The sequence below is a fragment of the Eumetopias jubatus genome, unplaced genomic scaffold (genome assembly GCF_037043125.1).
Source record: "Eumetopias jubatus isolate StellerSeaLion01/CBP00866 unplaced genomic scaffold, mEumJub1_p1.0 scaffold_3, whole genome shotgun sequence".
Lineage (NCBI taxonomy): Eukaryota > Metazoa > Chordata > Mammalia > Carnivora > Otariidae > Eumetopias > Eumetopias jubatus.
Genome location: NW_028274809.1, coordinates 110,540,456 through 110,563,027, shown reverse-complemented (window position 1 = coordinate 110,563,027; position 22,572 = coordinate 110,540,456). Strand labels below are relative to the sequence as shown.

Here is a 22,572-nt window from a genome sequence, read left to right as displayed (position 1 = left end):
GGGCGGGGCGGCGGCGGACTGCGGAGACGCGGCGGCGCGCGGGGCGGTGCAGAGCGTTCTCGGCGCGGCGCGGAGCGGAGTGGCCGGCACCGGGCCGCAGGGGGCGCGGGCCGGGGCCGGAGCGGAGCCGGAACCGAGCCCGGGGTCGGGCCCGGGGAGCCGGAGCCGGGGCCGGGCGGAGAGCAGCCATGGCGCCGCGCAGGGCCGGGGCCCGCGCCGCTGCGGGCGGCCTGGGCGCCGAGTAGCCGGGCCGGGCCGGAGCGCGGGCAGCGGCGGCGGCGGAGGCAGCTGCGCCCGCGCCCCCCGCCCTCCCAGGCCCCGCGCCCCGCGCCCGGGCCGCCGGCGATGGTGACACATGCGGCGGCGGCGCGCCGGCGGCAGGACCATGGTTGAGCGCGCCAGCAAGTTCGTGCTGGTGGTGGCGGGCTCAGCGTGCTTCATGCTCATCCTGTACCAGTACGCGGGCCCGGGGCTGAGCCTGGGCGCGCCCGGCGGCCGCGCGCCGCCCGACGACCTGGACCTCTTCCCCACGCCCGACCCGCACTACGAGAAGAAGTACTACTTCCCTGTGCGCGAGCTGGAGCGCTCGCTGCGGTTCGACATGAAGGGCGACGATGTGATCGTTTTCCTGCACATCCAGAAGACCGGTGGCACCACCTTCGGCCGCCACCTCGTGCAAAACGTGCGCCTCGAGGTGCCCTGCGACTGCCGGCCCGGCCAGAAGAAGTGCACCTGCTACCGGCCCAACCGCCGCGAGACCTGGCTCTTCTCCCGCTTTTCTACGGGCTGGAGCTGCGGGCTGCACGCCGACTGGACCGAGCTCACCAACTGCGTGCCCGGCGTGCTGGACCGTCGCGACCCCGCCGCGTTGCGCACGCCCAGGTGAGAGCCCGGAGCGACGGGGTCCCAGCTAGCGGCTGCTGCTCCAGCCCGTGCCCCCGCCGTGCTCCCCTGGTCCCGCTCTGCCCTCCTTGCCCTCCCTGCTCTCCTCTCCTGTACTCTTGGGGCTCCCACTCGCCGCAGCCGCTGTGGACCCCCTCCCGACCTGCTGGGCGACCGGAGCTCCCAGTTCCTCCGCTGCGGCCCGTTGTCACCCTGCCCCCTATTCTCACCTTCTTCACCTCGCCTTTCTACTTTTCCCCCTCCACCACCCCCGCCTCCCAGGCTGCGCAGTGCCTGGGCTTCCCTCGGGTCACAGCCCACTGTCCTGGGGCCGTGACTTGCCTTGCGTCGCGGGCCAGTGTAAAATCTGGCCCGCCCCAGCTGTGGGTCCGGGCTAGCCTGGTGTCTTCGGGCGGGAAAGTGGGTTCTTTTGCGTGTGTAGCCCACCTGAAGTGTTCGCTTGCCTTGGCCGCACACACACCCGAAGCGTAAGTGAGAGAAGTGAAGTGCCTCTCCCCCTGCACCTGTGAGGCCCCCAGCCCCCCAGCCTGCCTGGAGAGGGCTGGGGAGGAGCTGCCAGGGAGGGGGGTGGGCTCTGCCTGCCGGTGTGTGCAGGTAGAACAAAGGCCTGAGTGTGACCTGGGGCTGGGGGCGGGGAGGAGGCAATGCTGCCTGCCCTCACCAGTTGGGCCAGAACCGGTTGTAAGTTCCCTCCGAAAAAGGAGCAAAAGCAGACCAACGGCTAGATTGGGGGAGCTGAGTTGGTCAGGGGTACCTATGCAACCAGACACTTTCCTTGGGGGTCCCCCATTTCTGTGGAGGTTGGAGGCATAGGGCTGACTGTGTGGGGGGCAGCTCTCCTGGGAGGCACTTTGTAACCACAACCTCAGAGGGCAGGCTGGGTTTCCAGTGCTTAAAAATCGGATTCTTTTCTCCTGTTCATATTGGTGCCCTGGGGGCCTTCTCCCCATGATATCTGGGCTGGGAAGGGCCAGGAGTGAGGTCTTCTTGCCTGTGCCTTGTTTATATTCTGTATTTGTCTTAGGACTGCACTTACAGACAGGCTGGGGGTGGGGGAGTTTATGTGAGCTATGTAGCTGTGTTTGTTGGCACTCTTCTGGGTCAAGAGAGAGCAGGGTCTCTGATGTGTTTGGGGGATAAAGGTTGAGGATCTGGCCAGTCCACGGTGAAACGTGGTCCATGGCATTGCTCTCCTGCTCAGTTCTTCAGTCCTCCTGTGGTCTTTCCCTGTCAGGAAATTAGGGCCCCAGAGCTGGGGACAGAGGTCATCTTACTTTCCCTTGGCTGCCCCACCCCCTGCCCCCAGATGGCAGCTCGAGCCTGCGAGGTGATGTTCCAGGTCTCTTAAGGCCCAAAGCCCTTAAAGCCTTGCTTCCTGTTCAGCACTTGGTCTGCTTTGCATGGGTGCGCTTTCCTGGTGTAGCACCCACCTCCCACGCCTTTGCCCCTGTGGCCAGCCACTCTATGCTAGACTGAGCCAGGTCTGGAGTTCGCAGCTGCTGGCCTACCAGGACTGTAGTCCCCCAGACCTGGGCACGGACCAACCCAAATAGGCCCGGGTGAGCACCTCCCTGCCTGCGGTAGTGGGGATGGGGGTAGTCACCATCCTGTCTGCCAGAGGGAATTAGCGTGGGAGGCTCCCAGAGGGGACAGTGTGCAGAATTTGTTCTGGGGGCTGCCAAGACCAGGACACTCTCTGCAGCCTGTCTCCTGAGGCTGTTTCCCTTTGGGTCACCAGGATGAAGGGCCCCCTGATCTCCCTTCTCTGGCGTTTGTCCACCAGAGAAGGAGGCCCAGCCACCCTTGCAGACAAGAGCCCGGAGACCAAGTGGAGCAGACAGAGCCCCCAGGTGCTGCACGAGGGAGGCCCAGCACCCCCTCCTCAGGGTGGGTGTGTGTAGCAAGAATAGAAAATGCCGTGCCTAGTCAGCCGGATGCCACTTGCTATGGTGGGCTGCCAGCCCCTCTGCCTCGAAGTTGCTGAGCTCAGCAGCATGCAGGCCAGGTGGAGGAGGGGTTTCCAGGGTCCTCAGGAGGCCTTCCCTCTCCTGTCCACTTTGGAAGTGCGCTGTGCCATGAGGCAGGTGACAGAGCTTCATCTTCTGTGCTGTTCTCCCCCGCCCCCTTCATTTCTGTTCCAGGCGCTAGGTAGATTGCTTTTTTAATGAGCTTCCCTGAGAGGCCCGGGTAATATTGGCTTTGTGTGTTTATAAGCCTATTGGACTGAGGTTCACCTGCTGAGTGTTCCCCTAGTCTGGGGCTGAACCAGGATGCTTTGAAGGTCAGGATGCAGTTCTCCCACCTGCCCCAGGGACCCAGCACCTCTCTGGACAAATATTGTCAGTGGCCAGATCCATGGAATGCCTGGTTTCAGGAGCTCCAGATGTTACCCTCACTCTCCTTCCAGCAGACCAGGGCTTGCCCTCCCCCATGGCCCTGTGGGTGCTGGAGTGACCACCTGGCTGGGTAACTGCAGAGGGGATGGGCCTGGCTCCAAGAGCCACCCTGACAGGGCCCTGGGGGTCTGGGCTTAGGGTGAGGACCTTTCCTTCCTCCCTGGTCCCCCGGGCCAAGCGTGTTACAGGGTGTGAATGAATGCTTCCCTGCCATAAGGAGTGCTTCTAGAAACTCCACCAAGCCTCTCCCAGCTCCTGGTGCTAGTGTCTGCAGTACTGGGGGGCCTAGGAGAGGCAGGCCTTGTGACTCAGTGGATTGGGGTTTCCACAGCTCCAGAACCTCCCTATCACACGGCATCAGCTTTGGGGGTTCTAAGCTGGGCAGGTGTTGAGGTGACAAACTTCAAGATGAGGAGATGTACCTTCCTGGAATACAGTTTGCAGCTTCTAGCAGTGGTTAGTATTTCCTAAGTTGAAAGAGAGAAAAAGATGCGTGAGCAAAGCATCAGTAGGTCCCTGTTATGGACTGTGTCCATTGAGGGGGCTGTCACACCTGCTAGCATCAGCCAGTGTGCTTGAAAGGCCCCCAGGAAGGACTGACCTTGGAGTCGTGAGGCTGCCCACAGGCAGCAGGCGGGTGGCCGGCCAGCTGTTGCCGAGGGCCACTTCAGTTAGTGTCTCTGCACCCCATGCTCCATGTTACTTCATAGAATCAGGATGGCGCTCCTAACAGCCGGAATATCTCTCCTTCCTCTCCCCATCTGCCTAAAGGGGACAGAAGAGGAGACACGGATCTGGCCTGGGTGGCCCTGGAAATGTTCCTGAAATTGTGTAGCCTTCATTCAGAGCCACCAGGGGCATTTGGGTCCCCAGTATGGCTTCCGGGAGCCCCTTGTGGGCTTCCAGCATCTGTGATATTGCTGTGTAGGAACCCTAGAATCGATGGCCTGTACCCTCCCAGTCCCCAGCCTCTTTTCTGGTCACATACCCTCCGCTCTCCTGAGTTCCTCTGTGTTCCAGAAATCTGCCAGTGCTCTCAGCTGAGCCTTTGCTACCTTCTGCCCCAGGATGCTGTCCGCTCCTCCCACTCCTCTGCTGGCTCCTCCTCTCCCCTCAGCCCTGCTGCCCCTTCCTCCAGGAAGCCTTCCCTGGCAGCACCCTGTTGCTTTAGATGCCCTTGGCCATCCTGACATGTCCACAGCATGTTGGCACTCTTCGGATGCTGAGTGGGTACTGCCCACATGTTGGCACCAACTAGAATGTTCTCTTCCTGGCCCCACACCCTCTCCAGGAGCCGTGCCCCTCCATGAGTCCTCTAGTGAATGAGATTCGAGTCAGCCTTGAGTGCAGTGCAACCTGCCCAGCCAGGTTGGGCAGACTTAAAATTGGGGCATTTTTGTAACAATTCTTTCTGCGGCACTCAACAATTTCCAACTTGCCTTCACAATTACTCTCTTACATGTGATCAAGGGACAAAGCCCGCATTTGCCTACGCTGGGGCAGATGTTACCTAGAGCACGTGACTGGAACCCATGAATGGGCCCAGCCACCTAAGGGATCTGGTTGGAGTGTCACCATGGCCTGAATCGCCTAGGGAAGCCTTGCACGGAGATGAGGGCACTGTGAGGTCACGATGTTCAGAATTAGATTTACATTCATAGCCAAAACAAAACACATCTTTTTAGGCAAATGCGCAAGAAGGCAAACTTTCAAGTAGCTTACTGAAAATTATGTTAAATGGTGCTCTGGCTTGTGAAATTAGCTATGTAACTCATGCTTTCTTTAAAGCACCAAAGACTTGCAAGACCAGGGCTTCCTGACCTTCTAGACCCCTCACTTGTAAGAGCTGGGGTCACGCAGAGTGGGCTGGACCACTGTGCTATAGTGAGGCTGGCTCTGATCTGGGGACTGTCTGCTCCCGGGTCAGAGAGCCTACCCCTGGGGCCTGTGAGGCCCCTTGTCTTTTTCTTTCTTTCTCAGTTGGTGGTGTGAGAGATTTAGCTGCTGTATGTGGGGAGTGGCAGGCGGTCAGCAGAGGCCCGACTTTGTCATCCTTAAGGGACCCTGAGTCTTTTTCTTTCACATCTTATCCTCTTGTTGTTTTGTTGTTGTGATGATTATGTGATAATTGGGAGGAAAACATAAAAGAGAAAAGAAAACTGACTGTGCCTCGCATATGCTTTTCTTTTTTTACTATAATTGAAACCGTAATATGAATTCTCCATAAATGTTGTTACTTCTTATTAAAAACTTAATATTTTAGTAGCTGCAGACAACCCCCTCCCCCTGGGTGGGTTGTTAGTTCTGCTGTGTTGTTGAACGTGCAGATTTCCCGTTTCTGGCTCTCGTAAGTAATGCTGGAGTGGATGTCCTTGTGTGTAAATGTTTTACCTAGCTCTCATTTCCTTTGTAAGTTCCCAGGAGTGGATTTCTGAGGTGAAAGGTCTGAAGGTTCAAATACTGTCAGTGTAAGTGTGAAGTTACTTTTCAGAAAGTCTGTGCCTTACGATGTTGCCACGTGTGGTATTTGAGTGCCCGTTTAGTATTGAATAGTGTTGTGGGTTTGAAAAGAGTCTGCTTTCTTAAATCAGCAAAATACGTCTCTCTGTGGTTTTTATCAAAAAGTCCTGCTTGGTGCAAGCACTCTCAGGGCTGGTCTAAACTTCAGGGGGTTTGGGAGGATCCAGGCCCAGTCACCCCAGTACCTGCTCATCTGGTCACGGATATCTGCTTTTTGGCCCTGCCCAGAGAGCCGAGTGGTGGGCTATGGGGGACCCAAATCTGAGGAAGCCAGGGTGCAGAAAGGAGGCTGGCTCTTGTCCCCCAAGCACTCAGTGGGCACTTGGAATGGGTTATCTCATTTGGCCCTACCACCCCCAACAATGCAGATTGTCCCAGTTTCCCATATAAGGAAGTCAAGGCCCAGAAAAGTTGGGGAACTTGCAGAGTCTCGCAGCCTGGAGAGTGTCCTGAAGCCTGTGTGCCCCACCAGCCCTCTGCTGCACCAGCTCCCCGCCCCAGCCGGGAAGACTGTCGGTGGGTGAGAACAATAGCCAACCGTTCAGGCAGACCAGCCAGGTTCAGCACATGCAGCTTCCAAGACCCTGGGCAGACACGGGCAATTTCACATGCAGACCTGCGTCGTTGCTTTACTGGAAAACATCTGGCGGCCTTCACCGGAGTAGCAGTAAGACAAGAATCAGGCCACATCCACTTGGCTCTGGCAAGGTAGCACCGGCAAGGTTTGCTGATGTGCGTGCTGCTGGCTGCCATCTGTGGCAGCAAGCAGGGGCCTCCAGCACCGCCCCCCATGCTGCCACTCCCATGTGATCGGCTTGTCCCCAGGTGGTCCTGAGGGCCTGCAGCCACCAGCCTGCCACCTGGCCCTGTTGGAGGGGCTGTGTGATTCCGGCCAGGACATGATTCCGCTGGTCTGTGGAGAGTTCGAGAAACGGGAAGGGCACTCAAGCTCTCTCCTGAGAAGGTGGTTTCTGAGTCCTTCTCCTCAGCAATTATTTATAACCACATGGATACTTCTTATTGGCAACTCTGCTCTCCTTTTCCTTGAGACCTGTACCTTAGGCTCACTTGCCGGCACTCACAGATGAGGAAATAGGTTTGCAGGAAAATTTCTGTCTCTCCAGACTCTTGTTCTTGCCTCTTCCAGAACTTCATTGGCTCTTTTTCTTCCTATTAAGTTTTTGCTCTCTGTTTGGGTTGCCAGGACCCTTGGGGTGAGATGCTGTCCCAGCTACAAAGATACAAACAGAGGCCCAGGCGCTGGTGTCCAGGCTGTCCTGGAATGTGGTCTGGTGTCTCTCTTCTCCCAAGGTTCCTGGTGTGGCTGTGTCCCAAGTCCCTAGCTTGCTGGGCTGGTTATTCTGGAAGTGTGGCGTGCACATAGACACACACTGGAGAGTTAGCATGCTGATCCCAGGCCACCCGCCCGCCATGGGCAGCTGTTAGAGGACATCAGGACCAGCCGGGTGGCGGTGGGCATAGGCTGCCCAGCCACTGAAGACCACACACAATCCTGCCCCAGCCTGGGCCTGGGGCCTGTTTTCCTCGATGGGGGAGCAGAAACCAGCCAGGGCAGCCCTTCTCTCCCATGGCACCCGCTGCCCCTGGCCAGGCTCCGGCCACCTCTGGGTGCTAGAAGCTCTGCTTCGGAGGCACAGCCCCGCAGGCCAGCCAGCATCCCTTCCCTGCAGTGCTGTCTGCTTCCACCTCTCTCGAGGCTTCCTCCAGAGCGCCTGGACCGCTTGCAGGCCCCACCCCAACCCCAGCTGCTGGTCTTTCATTCGGTTAGCCAACCATCCTGGGTCTGGGGCCTCTGTTCACCAGGGCTGCCTGTGGGGACTGACATGCCCAAGTTCCACAGGAGCTCATGGGCTGTCTCTATGTAGACGGGGGCTCTGAGGCCCCAGTGAGGACAGAGAGACGGGTGGGACTCGACTTTGGGTTTTATCCAGAGGGTCCAGGCAGCAGCTTCCTCCACAAGGAAGCAGAGGAGGAGAGAGGAACCCCCTGGGCAGCCTTTCTCACCTTAGGTCTGAGCCTGTTTCCCCATCTCAAAAATGGGGCATGGAGTTTGTCATTTGGTTCTCTAGAGGAACCAGTGACTTATTACCCATGACTTCCATGACTGCATAGTCCTTCCAGCCCCAGATTGTGTCTGGGTCTTAAAGGAGCCGCTCTCTAACCCCTTAGAATTCTGTGGTCCGAGGTGGAGCACGGGCCTCATGGCCCAGAAGCGGGGCCCAGGCCCTCGGGTGTAAAGCGGGCTGTCAGTGGCTTGCCACAGCCCAGCGGGAGGCTGGCTGTGGGGACGGGACAGGGGCTTCAGTAAGAGGCGGCCCCCGACAACTGTGCATCTGGCCTGGCTCTGAGGGCCGCACGTGAGCTGCACAGCTGCCTTCGTGTCTTTACATGGGGAACGTTAAAAGGCCCAACGGGGGGAGGGAATCACAGCAAATCAGTAATTGTCTAGAAAGATAGTAACTAGAGAGATTAAAAGTCTGGAGCTAATTGTTTATAAAGCTGTAGAGTTGAAGGGAGTCAGTGGGCAGGCAGGAGCTGGGGACTCTGGTGTCTCTGGAGACAGCCCCGATGCACCAGGGTGGACATTTGAACATCTGAGCTCTTGAGTCACACCAGTCTGGGACCTGGATATGCCTGGAACTCTCTGAGCCTTGTTGTCCTTGCCTGCCTGGGTGTAGCAGAAGGCGTCGGACAAGCCAGACCCCAGCAGGTAGCCAGCGCCATAAGCTTCACTCTGCCCACCGTGGCATGGAGGGACAAAGGCCATCCACGGGCAGGCTGTCCACGGGCAGCCCAGCAGCGAAGAAGCCAGCGGGAGGAAACAGCTCAAAGCAGGTGGGAGAACAGGAACAGTGGGTGGTCAGGTTGGACAGCAGAGCAAGGGTGGGGGCCCAGGCTTGGAGCCGGACCCATCTGGGTCGAATCCTGGTTCTGCCACTCACAAGCTCTGTGACCTCAGTTTCCCCATCTGTAAAATGGGCATACTGATAGTGCCTGCCTCAGAGTTGGAACTGTGCCTGGTGCTAGAGACTTTTTTACAAGAGGCCACAGTGCATCCCCTCTCTCTGTGGACAGGGAAGGGCCCTTCAGGGCCAGCTAGGCATTTGGCACCTGTCTTGGTCAGCTTGAGGGCCAGCAGGGGCTTCCTTACAGCACCCAAAGTCTGGGTAGCTAGGGTCCCCTTATGTGGGACATTCACCAAGCATCACTGGCCTTCTGACATGACAACCTGAGATGCAAGATGTGCCGTGCTCTGGCCATAGGGGCGTCCTGCTCACCCCGGGCTTTGGCATTGGGGACCACCCTGTTCCTTCCCGTCAAGGGCTTCACTTTGCTTCCTCCGTGGATGTCGAGAAAGCCCCGGACTGTGCTCACCCTTCCACTGGTGTTGATGTGTGATGTGGCGGGCCTGTGTTTTCACTTGGTGATGGCCGTGGTCTGTGCCACCAGTCCCTCTGTCCTCATTGCGAGTTTAACACAGGGGCACCAAGGCAGCCTGCTATGGCTCCCCTCTGCCACCCTGCCCCCCTCACCACTGTGTGCATTTCGTGGTTTCCAGCCCCCTTTTTTAGATTTTCACCGCAAACGCGTATCCCTTAAACAGCACCCAGCACTGTTGACACACTCTCCAGAACCTGCATCAGACTGTACTTGATCTTCTTGCTTTCTTCACTCAGCCTTGTTGTTGAGATTTATCCACATTGGTCCATGACATGCATATTTAATTCGTTGACTGCTGGACTTAACATCGTTTGTCTAGACGCATCTCTTTTCCTCCCGTGCTTTGTTCCAAGAGCAGACAGGAGTAGTGTTTCACAGACCAGGTAGTAGTGGCCAGGCCTGGCCTCCCGTCCTCGCGTGTCCCTAGGAGTGGGCTGGAGGGCAGGTGGTCCATGACTGGTGCTCTCCAGTCTGGCTCCTCAGACTCCCAACACTGTGCCTGAGGTTCATCCCTCACACCATGCCGACGTGCCCCCACCGTGTGGCCTGTAAGACACGGTCATCTTTGTCAGGCCAGCAGCTGTGAGATGGACCGCTGTGGTCTTAGCGCCTGACCCTGTGGCTGGTGAGACAGGCATCCCAGGCATCCCATTACCAGGTTGCCACCACTGAGGTTCCCCCCCCCCCCCCCCCCGCCCCGCCACTTACCTGTTTGTGTCTCCGGGCTGTTTTCTGCCCTGAGGGGTGGTGTGTCCTCCTCGCATCTCCTGGTACTAAGTTCTGTGGGTGCCGTGCTTGCCAGGCCTCTCCTCCCTACTGTCCTTCCACACTGCAAGTCATTCTGAGCGTTTGGTTTACTGATGCCTTCGCTGGTGTGGGCCAGGCAGGTCCTCCAGGCCTCTTTCCTCCAGCCAATGGCACCGGGTGCACGTGCAGGGGATGGAGAGAAGTGAACCCCTGTGGGGCCCCATGTGGTTGGAGCTCAGCCAGAAGACTGAGTAGATAGACAGATGGCCGACTAACCAGCCATCCTTCCTACAGGAGGAACACCCCCAGGGCCTTCCTTGGAAGCCCTCAGCAGCAACGGGCAGCCGCTGCCTGAGCCCCGCCCAGAAGGCCAAACAAGTCCACGGTCCTCCTGCCTGTCGTCTCGCACCCATAGATCCTGGTTGTTGGGGCCCCTGTGAGACTGGATTGGGAAAAGGATCCTGCAGTCAAAACCAGAGCCTGGAACCCACTGCTCTGAGGTCACAGGAGCCTCCTTCCCGCCCAGTGGAAACCTAGGCAGGGCTTCCCCAGAGCGAGGCCTGTGTCACTCCCCAGCCTGGCCAAGGAGCCAGACACCACTGCCTTGGCCCCAGTCTGGTGCCTGGTCCCTGTCTGCTGCAGCCACACCCCAGGGCTGTCCCTGCATGGCCCTTCTCTGTGGATGAGGTTCCTGCACCCTCCTCTCGTCATCCCTGGGCCTTCGAATGTACCCCACCCACACTTAGCCCCACATGGCCCCAGCCCTGTATGTGCAGCATTTGCTTCTAGACCACATCCCCATTTGGCCTATACATCACTGTCCATCTGAGAATTAGCTCCTGCCACCACAGGGCTCATGGGGCCCCAAGAACAAACGTGGGCAGCGGGTGGGCATCTCCCCTCTGAGTTATGAGCTTGAGAGCCTCATGTGTAAATACTGACTTTTCTGGAGCACTGGTGTCCTTGGGAGAGGAGGACCAGCAAACATTGAGTTTGGCGTCTGCATCCCAGCAGCAAGAGGTGGCATGGGGGTGTCGTCTTGGAGCAGTGAGGCCTGGTGAGGCCCCATGGCATTTTCTCTGGAATCTTGCTCCCCATTCCCCATGGGGGAAACTTTGCACCAGTAGGAGGAGGTCCTCCAGCCAGACGGCAGCTAACGAGGTGGGGGGCTTGTGTGAAGTGAAGGTGCTGTGCCGTGTGCACCCCGCTTACAGGACAAGCAGGTGTCCTCGCCTGGAGGGCACAGGTCAGGAGCAAAGAGTGATTGTACTGACCACCACGTCTGCTCATTGCCAGGCCATCCTTGCTTTCGCCTCTCTCTCAGGGGCCCCACTTGGCAGATGAGAAAACCGGGGCTCAGAGAGCCTGAGTAATTGGTCACTTGGCTGAGGTGGGATTCACACACAGGCCTCTGGCTCTGGGGCTTCCCGTTAACCCCTCCCCAGGGTCCCCACCTGGAAGGGGAGAGCCAGGCATCTCCTGGGCACAGGGTTCAAGCCCAGCACTCCGCCTGCCATGGTGAAGGGTAACAGGGCTGCTTCAAGGGTGGGCTTTTCCAGGAGCCCAAGATGGTACAATGGGGATCAAGGGCAGGTGGAACAGAGGAAGGGCAGAGCAGATGGCTTCCCAGGGGAATTTGCTGTGAGGCGAGGGCCTGCCCAGTCAGGCACAAAGCCAGGGAGGAGGTAGGCCACTGCTGAGGGCGCTCCTGCCCTATGTGGAGAGCCGAAGCCTCACCTGTGCAGCCTCAAACCCTTGCCACAGCTCTCCTTCCTGCCCAGCCCACTGCAGCCCTCCGGGACCCCTCGTCCCAAAGAGGAGTGACCACAGCCCCAGGCACAGGCCCCCTCCGCCTGTCCTCTGTTCCCTTGTGGCCGGCAGGCAGGCAGGCAAGCAGGTCTGGGCAGCTTGTTCTACTCGTACAAGTCCAGACAGAAGGCTGCTTGCCGGCCCACCATCTGAACCCTGGAAGTTCAGGGCTTACCGAGTCCTGCTCTAACCCATTCAACACAAGCGTTCAGGAAGCCCAGTCTTATAAGGGGAAGTTTGTTCCTTCGCTTTCCTGGAAACTAGGCTGACAGTGTGCCCAGTGGAAAATGCCATTTTTATCAAGTAAAAAGTGGTCAGGTTTTAGCCAAATGGATAAAAGGAGGGTGGTGGGATGGATGTGGGGCTCTTCAGAGCAGAAGCAGACCCCTGTCCTCGAGCAGTTGAGTGGGAGGGGAACCCAATGAGCATCAGGCAGGGCTTCACCCAGAGGCACAAAATGCACACCAGGCCAGCAGAATCCCAGAATATGAGAGCTTTGCAGAGGCCCTGGTGTCCTTCTGGCTCATGGGCCCTCTCTCACCTCAGGGAGGTTAGATGCATAGAAGGCTCGAGAACCAGAGACCAGCAGCCAGTGCCTTGGGCTCCCTCACACGCCACCACGTCTGTCTGGAGGATGGGCACTGTCCATGCAGCCCAATCTGAACCACAGAGCGGTTCCGCATTTGGCAGGGGCTCCCAACAGACCAAAGAACCCCACCTGGCTGGGGGAGATGGGCCTTGTGTGGTGCGGCAAGGTTGAGCAGGCTCCTGTCATCCCTCTCACCAGCCCTCTGTTCTCTGCATGCTCCCCAGCCTGAGCCCTGCCGTCTCCGGCCACCGTGTCTGTCCACCCGCCAAGCCAGAGGCAGCCTGTGGTGGGGCTAGGCATACAGGTCTGGTCCTAGAGCTGCAGACAGGGTTGACTTCACGGCCCTTCCAGTGCGCCACGAATGGGATGGCCGGGTTGCGGTGGCATTGCAGCCCAGCCAGCCTCCTGCAGAACAGTACCCTGTCCATTCAAGACACCGTGTGAGCTATTCCGGGTCATTTCCAGGGGAAATCCTCCCCGGGAGGATCAGTGAGTTACCAGAGAGCCTAGGGGTGATGGCTTCCCCTGGCCTGCTTCAGCTCTGAGCCCTGGCCAGGCCACACAGCCAGTTGGTGTAGGAGCCTGAGCCTTGTGGGCCGGCAGCTGTTGCCTACTGAGGTAACAGGAAATCCCGGCCTTAACCAGCCTGCGCTTTGTGCATGGAGCCTTGTGAGTTGTTTTAATTCGTTCGGTAGGTTTTTCCTGAGCCCTAATTCCGTGCAGTCTTGAGATGGACACCAACATCAGATCAAGATCGCGGTCCCTGCCTTTCCCTGCCAGGGCTGCCCAGCTGTGTCTGACAGGCAGCCCAGATGCAGGAGGGCCCAGGGGTCTTGGTAGTAGGCACATCCCATGGCTTACACTGTCAGCTCCCTCCAGTTCACAGGGGCAACATGAGGGTCTTGACCCCCTTGGGTAGCGTTTCTGCTGTCCGTCTGTCAGGCCAGATGCAGGTTTTCTCCAGGTTATACCAAGTTAGGGTCTTTTGACATCTTGCTCTGGCTTTAATCTGGATGTACCCTGGACCCCCACTCACCCTGCCAGGGACTTGGCACTGGCCTGCAGGGACCGAGGGGCAGGCACTGCCCAGGTCACTGGGAGGTGGCTCCACTTCTCCCATCACAAATGCCGAAGCAGAGGCTCAGAGAGTCCAGGTGACTTGCCAGAGGTCACATGGCTTAGGTAGCAGACCCGGGACTTGAACTCAGGTGTCCTGGAGCCCCATCTGGACCCTAACCACACCCATGGCTGCAGCTGCTTGGCAGTTGTCATTGTAGAGCGTCCTCAGAGAGGGAGAGACAGTCAGGATGGGCTCAGGTGCTGCCCCTAAGGTGCAGCCCCTTATTGAGGGCAGACCATTGTGGGAACGCACCTAGCCTCCTGGGCAGGGTTAGAGGTCACTCATAGCTCACCTGGTCGATCTCACAAGCAGCAAAGAAGAAACTCAAGGCTATGGAAAATTTTGTGGTAGACCTGGAAGCCATGTTTTAAATATTTATCTGCAGGGTTTTTGCCTAGAACAGTAGTACACGCTATAGCTGAGACCTGGCCTGGGCGTCTTGGGCCCGGGACCAGGCATTCTGCCCTTGCTCTGCCTCTCTGAGTCTGTGGGACCAGGCCCCAGCTGAGAGCGCAGGGCCTGGCTGAAAGCCTCCGCACTGGGCCGGGCAATGTGCAGCAAGGGGTCAGGAGGGCCGGCAGCCTTCCGGGTTCCCGGTGCCTGACTGGTTTCCAGGTGGCCGGCAGGCATTCCTGAGGGACAGGGTTGGCTTTGTTGCTCAGGCAGGAATGTTTTCTCGTTGGGGCTTGACTTTAGCAAGGGAGAGGACCCTGAGGTCAGGAGAAACCCATTCGCCTCCCTCCTCTGCACAGATTATATACACAACCGGCAGCCACTGGGCTGATAACCACAGCATCTCCCCGGGCTCCCAGCCCCCTCCAGCCCTCATGCCTGCCGTGCACATCACCCAGGAGAGGAGGTGACAGGCACGTGCTCCCACAGCAGGTGCCTTGGCCTTTATCATGGCCTGTGCCACGTGTCACTGCCGATCACAGGCCATCCTCCGGCTCCCAGGGCCGCAGCCTCAGGCTGGGGCTGTGTTCATGGGGGCCTGGGGGATGCCGGCCCCTCCCCAGGAGGAAGAGCGGCTGACCACGGGCCACACGAGGCACCACACTCAAACAGCCACGCAACGGCTGCCCACCCACACTCACACACGCTCCGGGCAGGAGCTCGAGCTGGGGAGCCAGCAGTGACTCAGAAACATCCTGGAACAAGAATTCCTTTTTTCCTTACGAGTGGTGGGCCCTTGGGGACGTTTCCTCCCATTTGAAATTCCTTTGTGCTAGCCCCCTTTAAGAGCTGAGGGATTTTTCCACTCCGTGGCTGGGCCATCCCTCCGTCCTCACCCCCTCAGAGCAGGCCAGGACTTTAAGGAAGTGTCTTTTCAAGGAAGATTTGCTGCCATTGCAGAGGGGTGGAGGAGCAGCCTAGAGCCAAGGCAGGCCACCCCTCAGGTGCCCTGTCCCAACAGAGAGGTGGGAGGGCCGGGCTTTGTGGGAGCCTTTGTCGGGGGTCAAAGACCAGACTCCTCAGACAGCTGGACCCTGGGGTTCCCTTCCTCCTTCCTGCCCTCCCAGGAGAAGGGGCTCCGGCTATGACAGTGACAGCCATCCTTGTTTCTTAGGCAGGCAGGACGGGCAGGGTACAGTGGGTGCTCTCTGTGGCTGCCATCACCACTGTCCTCACCCCATCTGCCACATGGTGGTTGTGCTCCCATGGGCAAGGACCCCAGGCCAGGACAGGGTAAGAGGCTGTGCTGCGTTTGTGGGCTGAAGCTGGAGTTGCCACCCTGGGGCTCATCCCTGGGGTGGCCTCCTGGAGTGAGCGTGGGGGCCCCTGGCACTGAGGGTCCTGGGAGCATGTATGTGACTGCGGGGCTGAGGGCATGGGTGACTCTGCCAGGCAGGAAACCAGGCTCCGGTCATGGAGCCTACCCTGAGCACCTGCATTCCCCCAGGTGTTTTTCAGGCCTGCTTGAAGAGATAAATACAAACAGGTAACTGGACAGATAGTTGGGTCTGAAGGCCCAGCTACCTCTCCCTTCCTCACTGGAGGAAGGGGACAGCGTGACTAGAGACAGGCCTGGGGCAGGGGTTGTAGACCTCCAGCCACAGGAGCTGCTCAGCTGCTGGGCCAGCAGCCCCAGAGACACCCCACACCACCAGCCCCCAGCGAGGCACACACCCACTATGCCCACATATAGCCCCCGAGGTAGACACACCCACTGCTCCCCATACCCCCCTCCCTAGTAGACGCACACCCACCACCCCCAACATGGCCCCCCGCAGTTAGACACACACACATACACACTACCACACGTCAGGTAGACCAGAGGTTCAGGGTCAGGAGGGCAGGCATCTCCAGGACACCACACCTCCCCGCATGGCACAGTGGTGGGAAAGGCCCTGCAGTGAGGCCAGTGTGGGGAGGGTGAGTGGGCCCACCATCTGCTCTAGTGTGCCCCATCCCTGCCAGGTTCCAGCAGGCTGGTGGTCTTTGTCCTGGGCAGCAATCTCTACTTCATCAATCCCAGTGTGAGCCCAGGGACTTGAGGGACTTGAGGGGCTGCCAAGTTGGGTTGGGGACCAAGGTCCCAGCTTCCCAACCTAGGAGCCTTCCTGTGCAATCTTGCCTACACCAGCCACGCCTTCAGTGCATGCCTTGTGTGCCTGTGATCCTGTGCAGAAATTTGGGGTTGAAATCTGTTTGGGGTCCCTGGAAGAGTCCCCCGTTTTGCATAAAGGTGTAGGAGAGAGCCAAATGAGGTTGGCAGAGCAGGGCATAACTCAACCAGACCAGGGCCTGACATCTCCCGCTGTCCCAACCTGGACCTCAAAAGAGAAACCTGATGTTGGTTGGATGGGAGGAAGGGGGCCAGTGGTCCCTAGCCCCAAGATGCAGTGTAGGCTTTTTGCCTGCTGGGGGCTGGTGTTTTTGCTGTTGTCGACCTTGTTTCTCTGCCTGGCAGAAGGACAGTGTTTGCGGGGCTGAGCGCGGGTGAGGGGCCCTGAGCTGCTTTCCACCACAGCCCCCACCCTGTTGGCCTCTGCCCCACCAACAGCTGGAGTCCTTCAAGGCAGGCTGGGCTACCATGATTCACTTACATGTCCTCGCCCTTTGCTGAGGACCTGGCACAGATTAGGTCTTGACCTTCAGAGACAGCCCTTCTTAAGCCCCACTGTGCCCCATACCAGTGTGTGACCTCAGGCAGGGGTGATCTATCTGTGCCTCAGTTTCCTCATCTGTCAAATGGGGCTGGGATGGACGATGCAGCCTGCTGGGGTGCCTGGAACCCAGGGAAGGGTCCTGGGTAAGAGAGCTGTTCATTCGTTTTCTGTAAGATGTCTAGTTTGGGATAAGATTGAATTCGCAATTTTTGTAGTTGGTAGTGCCTTCTTGCAGTTTGTTGAGAGCTGGGACAGAGGGCTGTTTCCTGCTGGTGGTACTACAGCCAAGGGCCAGACCAGAGCCTCCCAGAGCCTGTTCATTCATTCCATTCATTTCATGCATTCATAGGACAGGGGAGCAGAGCACCACCTCAGGGTTGTTAGGGGTGTGAGGCCCCCTCAGCCAGTGGACTTCGGGTCATCAGTATCACATCTGATGTGAGGTGTGGTACAGAGGCTGAAGAGGGGTCTGTGTGCTCCCTTGTCCTCACAGGGAGGGATGGGTGCTTGCTGAACTCCTGCTCTGTCTAGTTAAAGAACAGAAACGGGGTTCTCAGGTCACACCCGAGTCCTGGGCTGGGTCTTTGTGCATTTCTGCCCCATCCAAGGCCAAGCCTGGTGCTCTGGGTCTTCCCTTTGGTCCTGTTATTCCCAGAAGAGCTGAGGAAGTACCCCTGCCTCCAACACACTCCCGCTGGGGGCAGGTTTCACTGCGTGAACTCCCTTTGTCACGCAGTCACTGAGGGTCCCTTGGGGTGACTGTACCCAGAGAAATGGCTTCTCTCCTGAGAAGCCTGCCATGGTTTTGTTCTTGAGGACTTGGCCTGGCCTGCGGCTGGCTGCAGATGCCCCATCATGGGAAAGCCTTTTTTTTTTTTTAATTGTGTTCGTATATGCATAACATAAAATTTACCATTCTAACCATTTTTTATAAGTGCACAGTTCAGTGGTTTTAAGTTCATTCACATTGTTGTACAACTATCACCACCATCCATCTCCAGAACTTTTCCATCTTCCCAGCTGAAACTGTGCCCATTAGACACTAACTTCCTAGTGACCCCTCCTCCAGCCCTTGGCAACCACCGTCTACTCTCTACGTCTGTGAATCTGATGACTATATACCTCACGAAAGGGGAATCTGCAGTATCTGCCGTTTTGTGGCTGGCTTATTTCACTTAGCATCACATCATCAAGATTTATCCACGTTGTAGCACGTGTCAGGGCTTCCTTCCTTTTTAAGGCTGGTCAGTACGCGGTTGTATGCATATATCACATTTTACTTATCCACGGGTCTGCAGATAGACACTTGGGTTTTCTCAACCTGTCTCTGTCATGGATCGTGCTGCTGTCAACATAGGTGCACACGTTTCTGTTCAAGTCTCCGCTTGCACTTCTTTTGGGTGTATAGCTAGAAGTGGGATCACTGGGTTATATGGTAATTTGATGTCTCATTTCTTGAGGACCCGCCGTACTATTTATATTCCCACCAGGAATGCTTCAGGAGTCCGCATTCTTCACTGGAGTGAGTTGGGCAGAGAGCCCTGACTTGGGGCCTCAGGGGAGGAGTCTGACAAAGCCCGGGCCAGACTCTGGGCCCAGAAGTTGGGGAAGGCAGAGGCGCAGGACAGCTCTCAGTGGAGTTTGGGACAGGTGTTTAGCAGAGGGGACGGGGTAGGTCCCCACCCTTGGGCCCACTGGCCACCGGGCAAAGCTGAGGAGGGGCTGCTATCACAGTTGGCTTGTCCCTGCAGTGGTCTCAGGCGGACCCCTCACTGGGCCCAGCCCACTGCCACCACCACCGCCTGAGAGGTCTAACGTGGCCATGCAGCTTCTGCCCAGCTCAGCATGGCCACAGACCCCTGCTCACAGAACCCTCGCCTCCATGTAGCTTCCCACCGCGGAGGGTTGATTTTCAATTCCCAGCGCCCATGGGCAGCCCTGAAAATGTCTGCGCTCAGGTGTATGAGGTGCCGCCTTTCACCAGTGGCCTAAGGCTGCACACACATGGGCTCTGCATGCCAGGCCACTCTGAGGTCCTCTCCACCTGTCTGTCCTGTAGGCCCTGTGCAAGCCAGCCTGCAGGAGGCTGGGGGTGCATGCCGAGTTCTCATGGCCTCAGAAACCCTGGATTTATGAGGGAGCCCTGCATAGGGTCATTTATGGCTCTGGAGGCTCCCGGGTCTCAGATGGTAAGAGACTCAGTGCTTCTCTCCTGGGTGCGGGGGCTCCTCATGACAGGCAGGATGCTTATGGCCCAGCTGGTGCCACGTGCCGGCCTGCCGCCTTCACACTGCTGTGTTTCCTGATTCCCACCGAGGTTGGTGTCAGCTCGGGGATAGTGCAGTGGCCTTTGCCTCTGGGGACACCGCTCAGCAAACGAGGCCCCAGATGCACAGAGGGGAGCCTTCTCAGCTGGCAGGAAGGACCACGGTAGCCCCCTGGAGGGATGGAGGCCACCATCCTCCGGCTAACCTTCTAGACACTCTGTGGGCTGTGTGTTTATTCCCCCACTTTGAGAAGTTTTAGGAGTATGTACGTGTTCCCACCTCTGAGTGCCCCCTGGGGCTGGTGAGGCCACCCCTCCCTGTGGACTTCACCGCAGAGCCCCAGGCGGGACCAGCCGTGGTGCATGGAAGGTGTGGGCACCGTAGGGCATGCAGTGGGGCTTTCATGCCGCCCTCCAGCATGTCCTGACTCATACCCCATCTCGCCAGGCCTTCCTCTCCTGGGTCCCCTGGATACCATGCATGCCCTCAAGCTGTGGCCTCAGCAAGCAGAGGAGCCATCCCTAAGTCCCTCGGGGCCTATGGTTTGCTGCCGCTGCTGTGCCTTCCTCAGCAGAGAGAGGGCCCCTGCTCTAGTGAGGGGCGGAGCTGTGGCTTCTGGGAAGTCCAGAAGCTGCCCTGCTGACCTCCCCAGCTCTGTGCGAGGAAATTGGCTGATAGGTGGGTGACGGCCACCAAAGCAGCCACCACTGCCTGCTTTTACTCTTGGTTTTATGGAGCAAATGCCTGCTCTTTTGTCCATCTTAGTCCAAGACTTAAAGCCTTGGCTTTTCTCTGAGTCTTCACTCTGCCCAGGCTCCAAGTGGTCCTAGAGCCAGTGGGGGACAGGCCAGGAGGGGAAGAAACACCACGTTGTGTGACATGCCCGTGGCTGAGAGGTGGGTCAAGGCAGGAGGGTCAGAGGAAAGAAAAGGGGAGAAGGAGGTTTGCTAAAACTGGACTGGGACAAACAGTGCTTTTTGACAGGAGGCCAAGTGTGCAGGGGGCACTGGAAGGAGAGGAGAGCAGCTCCGCCGGGACCAGGAAGACAGAAACCCACAGGCCTTGCACAGCCACACAAAGGACCCCACACCTGGGCCTGGGCCAGCACCCAGGGTTGCCTCGGGGGCTCATTTGCAGCAGGAGTGGGAACGGAGTTGGAAGGGCAGGCATGGGGCAGGGCGGGCGGATGAGGAGAACACAGGGCCAGACAGGAGGAAGATACCCAGGGGAGGGAGGCCAGCCTGGACTCAGAGCCCTAAGGAGCTCCGCTCTGCTGGGGGCCTGGCAGGCAGAGGGAAACCGTTGGCCACACCCGATGGCTGCAGCTGTGCGGCGCCCCCCCTTGATGTGTCAGGCCTTGCTCCCAAACGGGTGATGTGGGGCTGATCGGGCACCCGTGGCACAGGCTGGGACCTGGTCGTGAAAGGGGTGCGTGTCTTCAGATAACTCCTGAGACCCCCTAGAGCCCCGCAGAAGTGCTGAGAGGGCCTGCGTTCAGCTGCACCGGGCTTAGCGGCAGTAGGGGTGGCTCTCCCTGGACCCACCCTGAGCTCCCGGCCAGCCAGGCCCACAAGGAATTCCACAGACAGGCCTCGGCCATGGGCTTTGCCCACTCGGAAGCTTGGGGAGACACACATGTTCAGCTGGGAACCTTGGTGCGAGGGTGGGACCCTCCCTCCAGGGTGTGGCCACTCTGTGCTGCAGCCCCTTGGTCTTGTCTGTGGACACCCTGGGGTATGTGACTTTCCGTGGTCAGGGCCCTGCAGTGTCCCGCTCGCTAGGTCCAGGCTGTGGCCCTCCTTCCCCGGCTCCCACACACTGGCATACCCCCAGTCTCTGAGCCTGGGAGGGAGGTGCCCATAGTTCTGTCTGCTGCCAGCAATGGGGAGGCACGGTGGGCACCGTGTGGGTGCTGGGGACCTGTCATTACCAGAGAGGAGGAGCATTGGTGACCAGGGGCATTCGTGTGGACATAAGAAGCCCTTCCGCAGCCCCGCTGGGAGGCTGCCTGTTTCAGAATCTCCTGCGATGCATGCACCCTCCTGCGTGAGTCAAGCCATCTTTTCCAGCTGGAGCCCGTCAGCTGACGGCACCCCACCTGCCCCCTGAGCCAGCCCCCCATGTGCCCACTGAGTCACTGGCCCTCTTCCTCGCACCACGTGCCCTAGCCTTCAGCCCTTGGAGGGCCCTGACTTCTTCAGATGCTGCTCCTTTTGCTTCAGTGTCTCTACCCATGTGCTGGGCCCAATGCCTGCAAGGTGGCCTGGGCTCAGTACCCACAGCCAGGAGAACTCTGGCCCCGCTCTGCTGCCACTGCCCTTTACTGCAGGCGCCTCCCCCACCCCCGACCCTCCACCATCCTCCCCTGTCACCCTTATCACCATGCCCCAGAAAGCCCGGCTCATGGGCACTTCCTGCCTGCTTCTCATAGGAAGCAAGGTCTCTGAGCTTCTGGGCACAGAGGACACTCTCCCCTCCAGTTCAGGACTTGAGCCCTGGCTTGTTTCTGTGTTCAGGCTGGTATGGGCTGAGGCCTGCTTCTTCCTTGTCTGCACATGGTATGGGTGTCCCTGCCCCATGGGCTGCCGGGTTTCCTCAAATCCCAGCCTAGGAGCCTGTCCTAGCCAGTGTCCTACTGGGCTTGGACTCCAAGAAAGGATGGGCAGGTGGGGCACCTGGGTGGCTTAGTGGGTTAAGCGTCTGACTCTTGATTTTGACTCAGGTCATGATCTCCAGGGTCATGAGATCGAGCCCCACATCAGGCTCCACGCTCAACAAGCAGTCTGCTTGACATTCTCTCCCTCTCTTTCTGCCCCCCCCCCAGCTCTTGCGAGTGCACGTTCCTTCTCTCCTTCTCTCTCTCTCAAATAATAAATCTTTAAAAAAAAAAAAAAGTGGGGGGGGATAGGCAGAGCCTCTGGAAACAGTCCCTCTCAGGCCCCTTGTCCCACCCCTTTCACCCAAGCTGATTCCTGTGCTAGTGGGAGGACCTGGGGTTTATGTGGCTCAGCCCTGCTCTCCTCTCCCAGCCTCCTCCCCCGCCTGGCTCCCTCCACTCCAGACGAGGTCTGGCTCCTCCGCCAGGAGCGCAGGGGTCTTCTCCTGGGATCAAGGAGCTTGGCAGGGTTTCACCCAGGTGGGCCTCAGGAGGACTATGCATTTGGAGGACCCTGAGCAGTGAGAGTTGGACAGAGGAAAGGGAGGATCAAGAACCATTTTCAAGGAGATGAGCCTGTGGGCCCCTGGCTAACTGAGATAAAAGTGTGAGCGGGGCCCAGGGCCTTTTGTGGTCAGGGCCCTGGGGCAAAACTGTTATAGCACATGTCCTTTCAGGGGTGGTCTTTCTGCAGGTCTGTCCAGAGGTCTTTCTCGGGATCCTGCTTGCCACCTGTTCCTGAGCATACCCACACCTCCCACAGACAGGGAAGGGTCCAGCTAATGTAAAGCAACAAAGGCTGGTGCCATGAAACAGGGAAACTGAGGCTTGAAGAGGCCCTGGCCCCACATCCTGCCTACATTGGACCCTCCCAATCTCCTTTGCTCCAGGAAGGCATCGGCCTCTGGAGACCCCATGTCATACAGCCAGGGGTTCCCCCTTGGGGCCGAGGCCAGCTAAGCTCACTCGGAAGCAGACACTCTGGCTGACGCA

General features: G+C 58.4%; 1 protein-coding gene across 1 annotated transcript in view; it reads left to right on the top strand.

Moving 5' to 3' along the window:
• The first annotated feature begins 322 nt into the window (after nucleotides 1-322).
• The window catches only part of HS6ST1 (heparan sulfate 6-O-sulfotransferase 1), a 41,393-nt gene continuing 19,143 nt past the window's right edge, over nucleotides 323-22,572 (top strand). Inside the window, exon 1 of the mRNA XM_028101373.2 lies at nucleotides 323-882. Within this exon, the coding sequence (XP_027957174.1) occupies nucleotides 356-882 (527 nt within the window). The 5' untranslated portion in view covers nucleotides 323-355. The remainder of the gene's footprint in view (nucleotides 883-22,572) is intronic.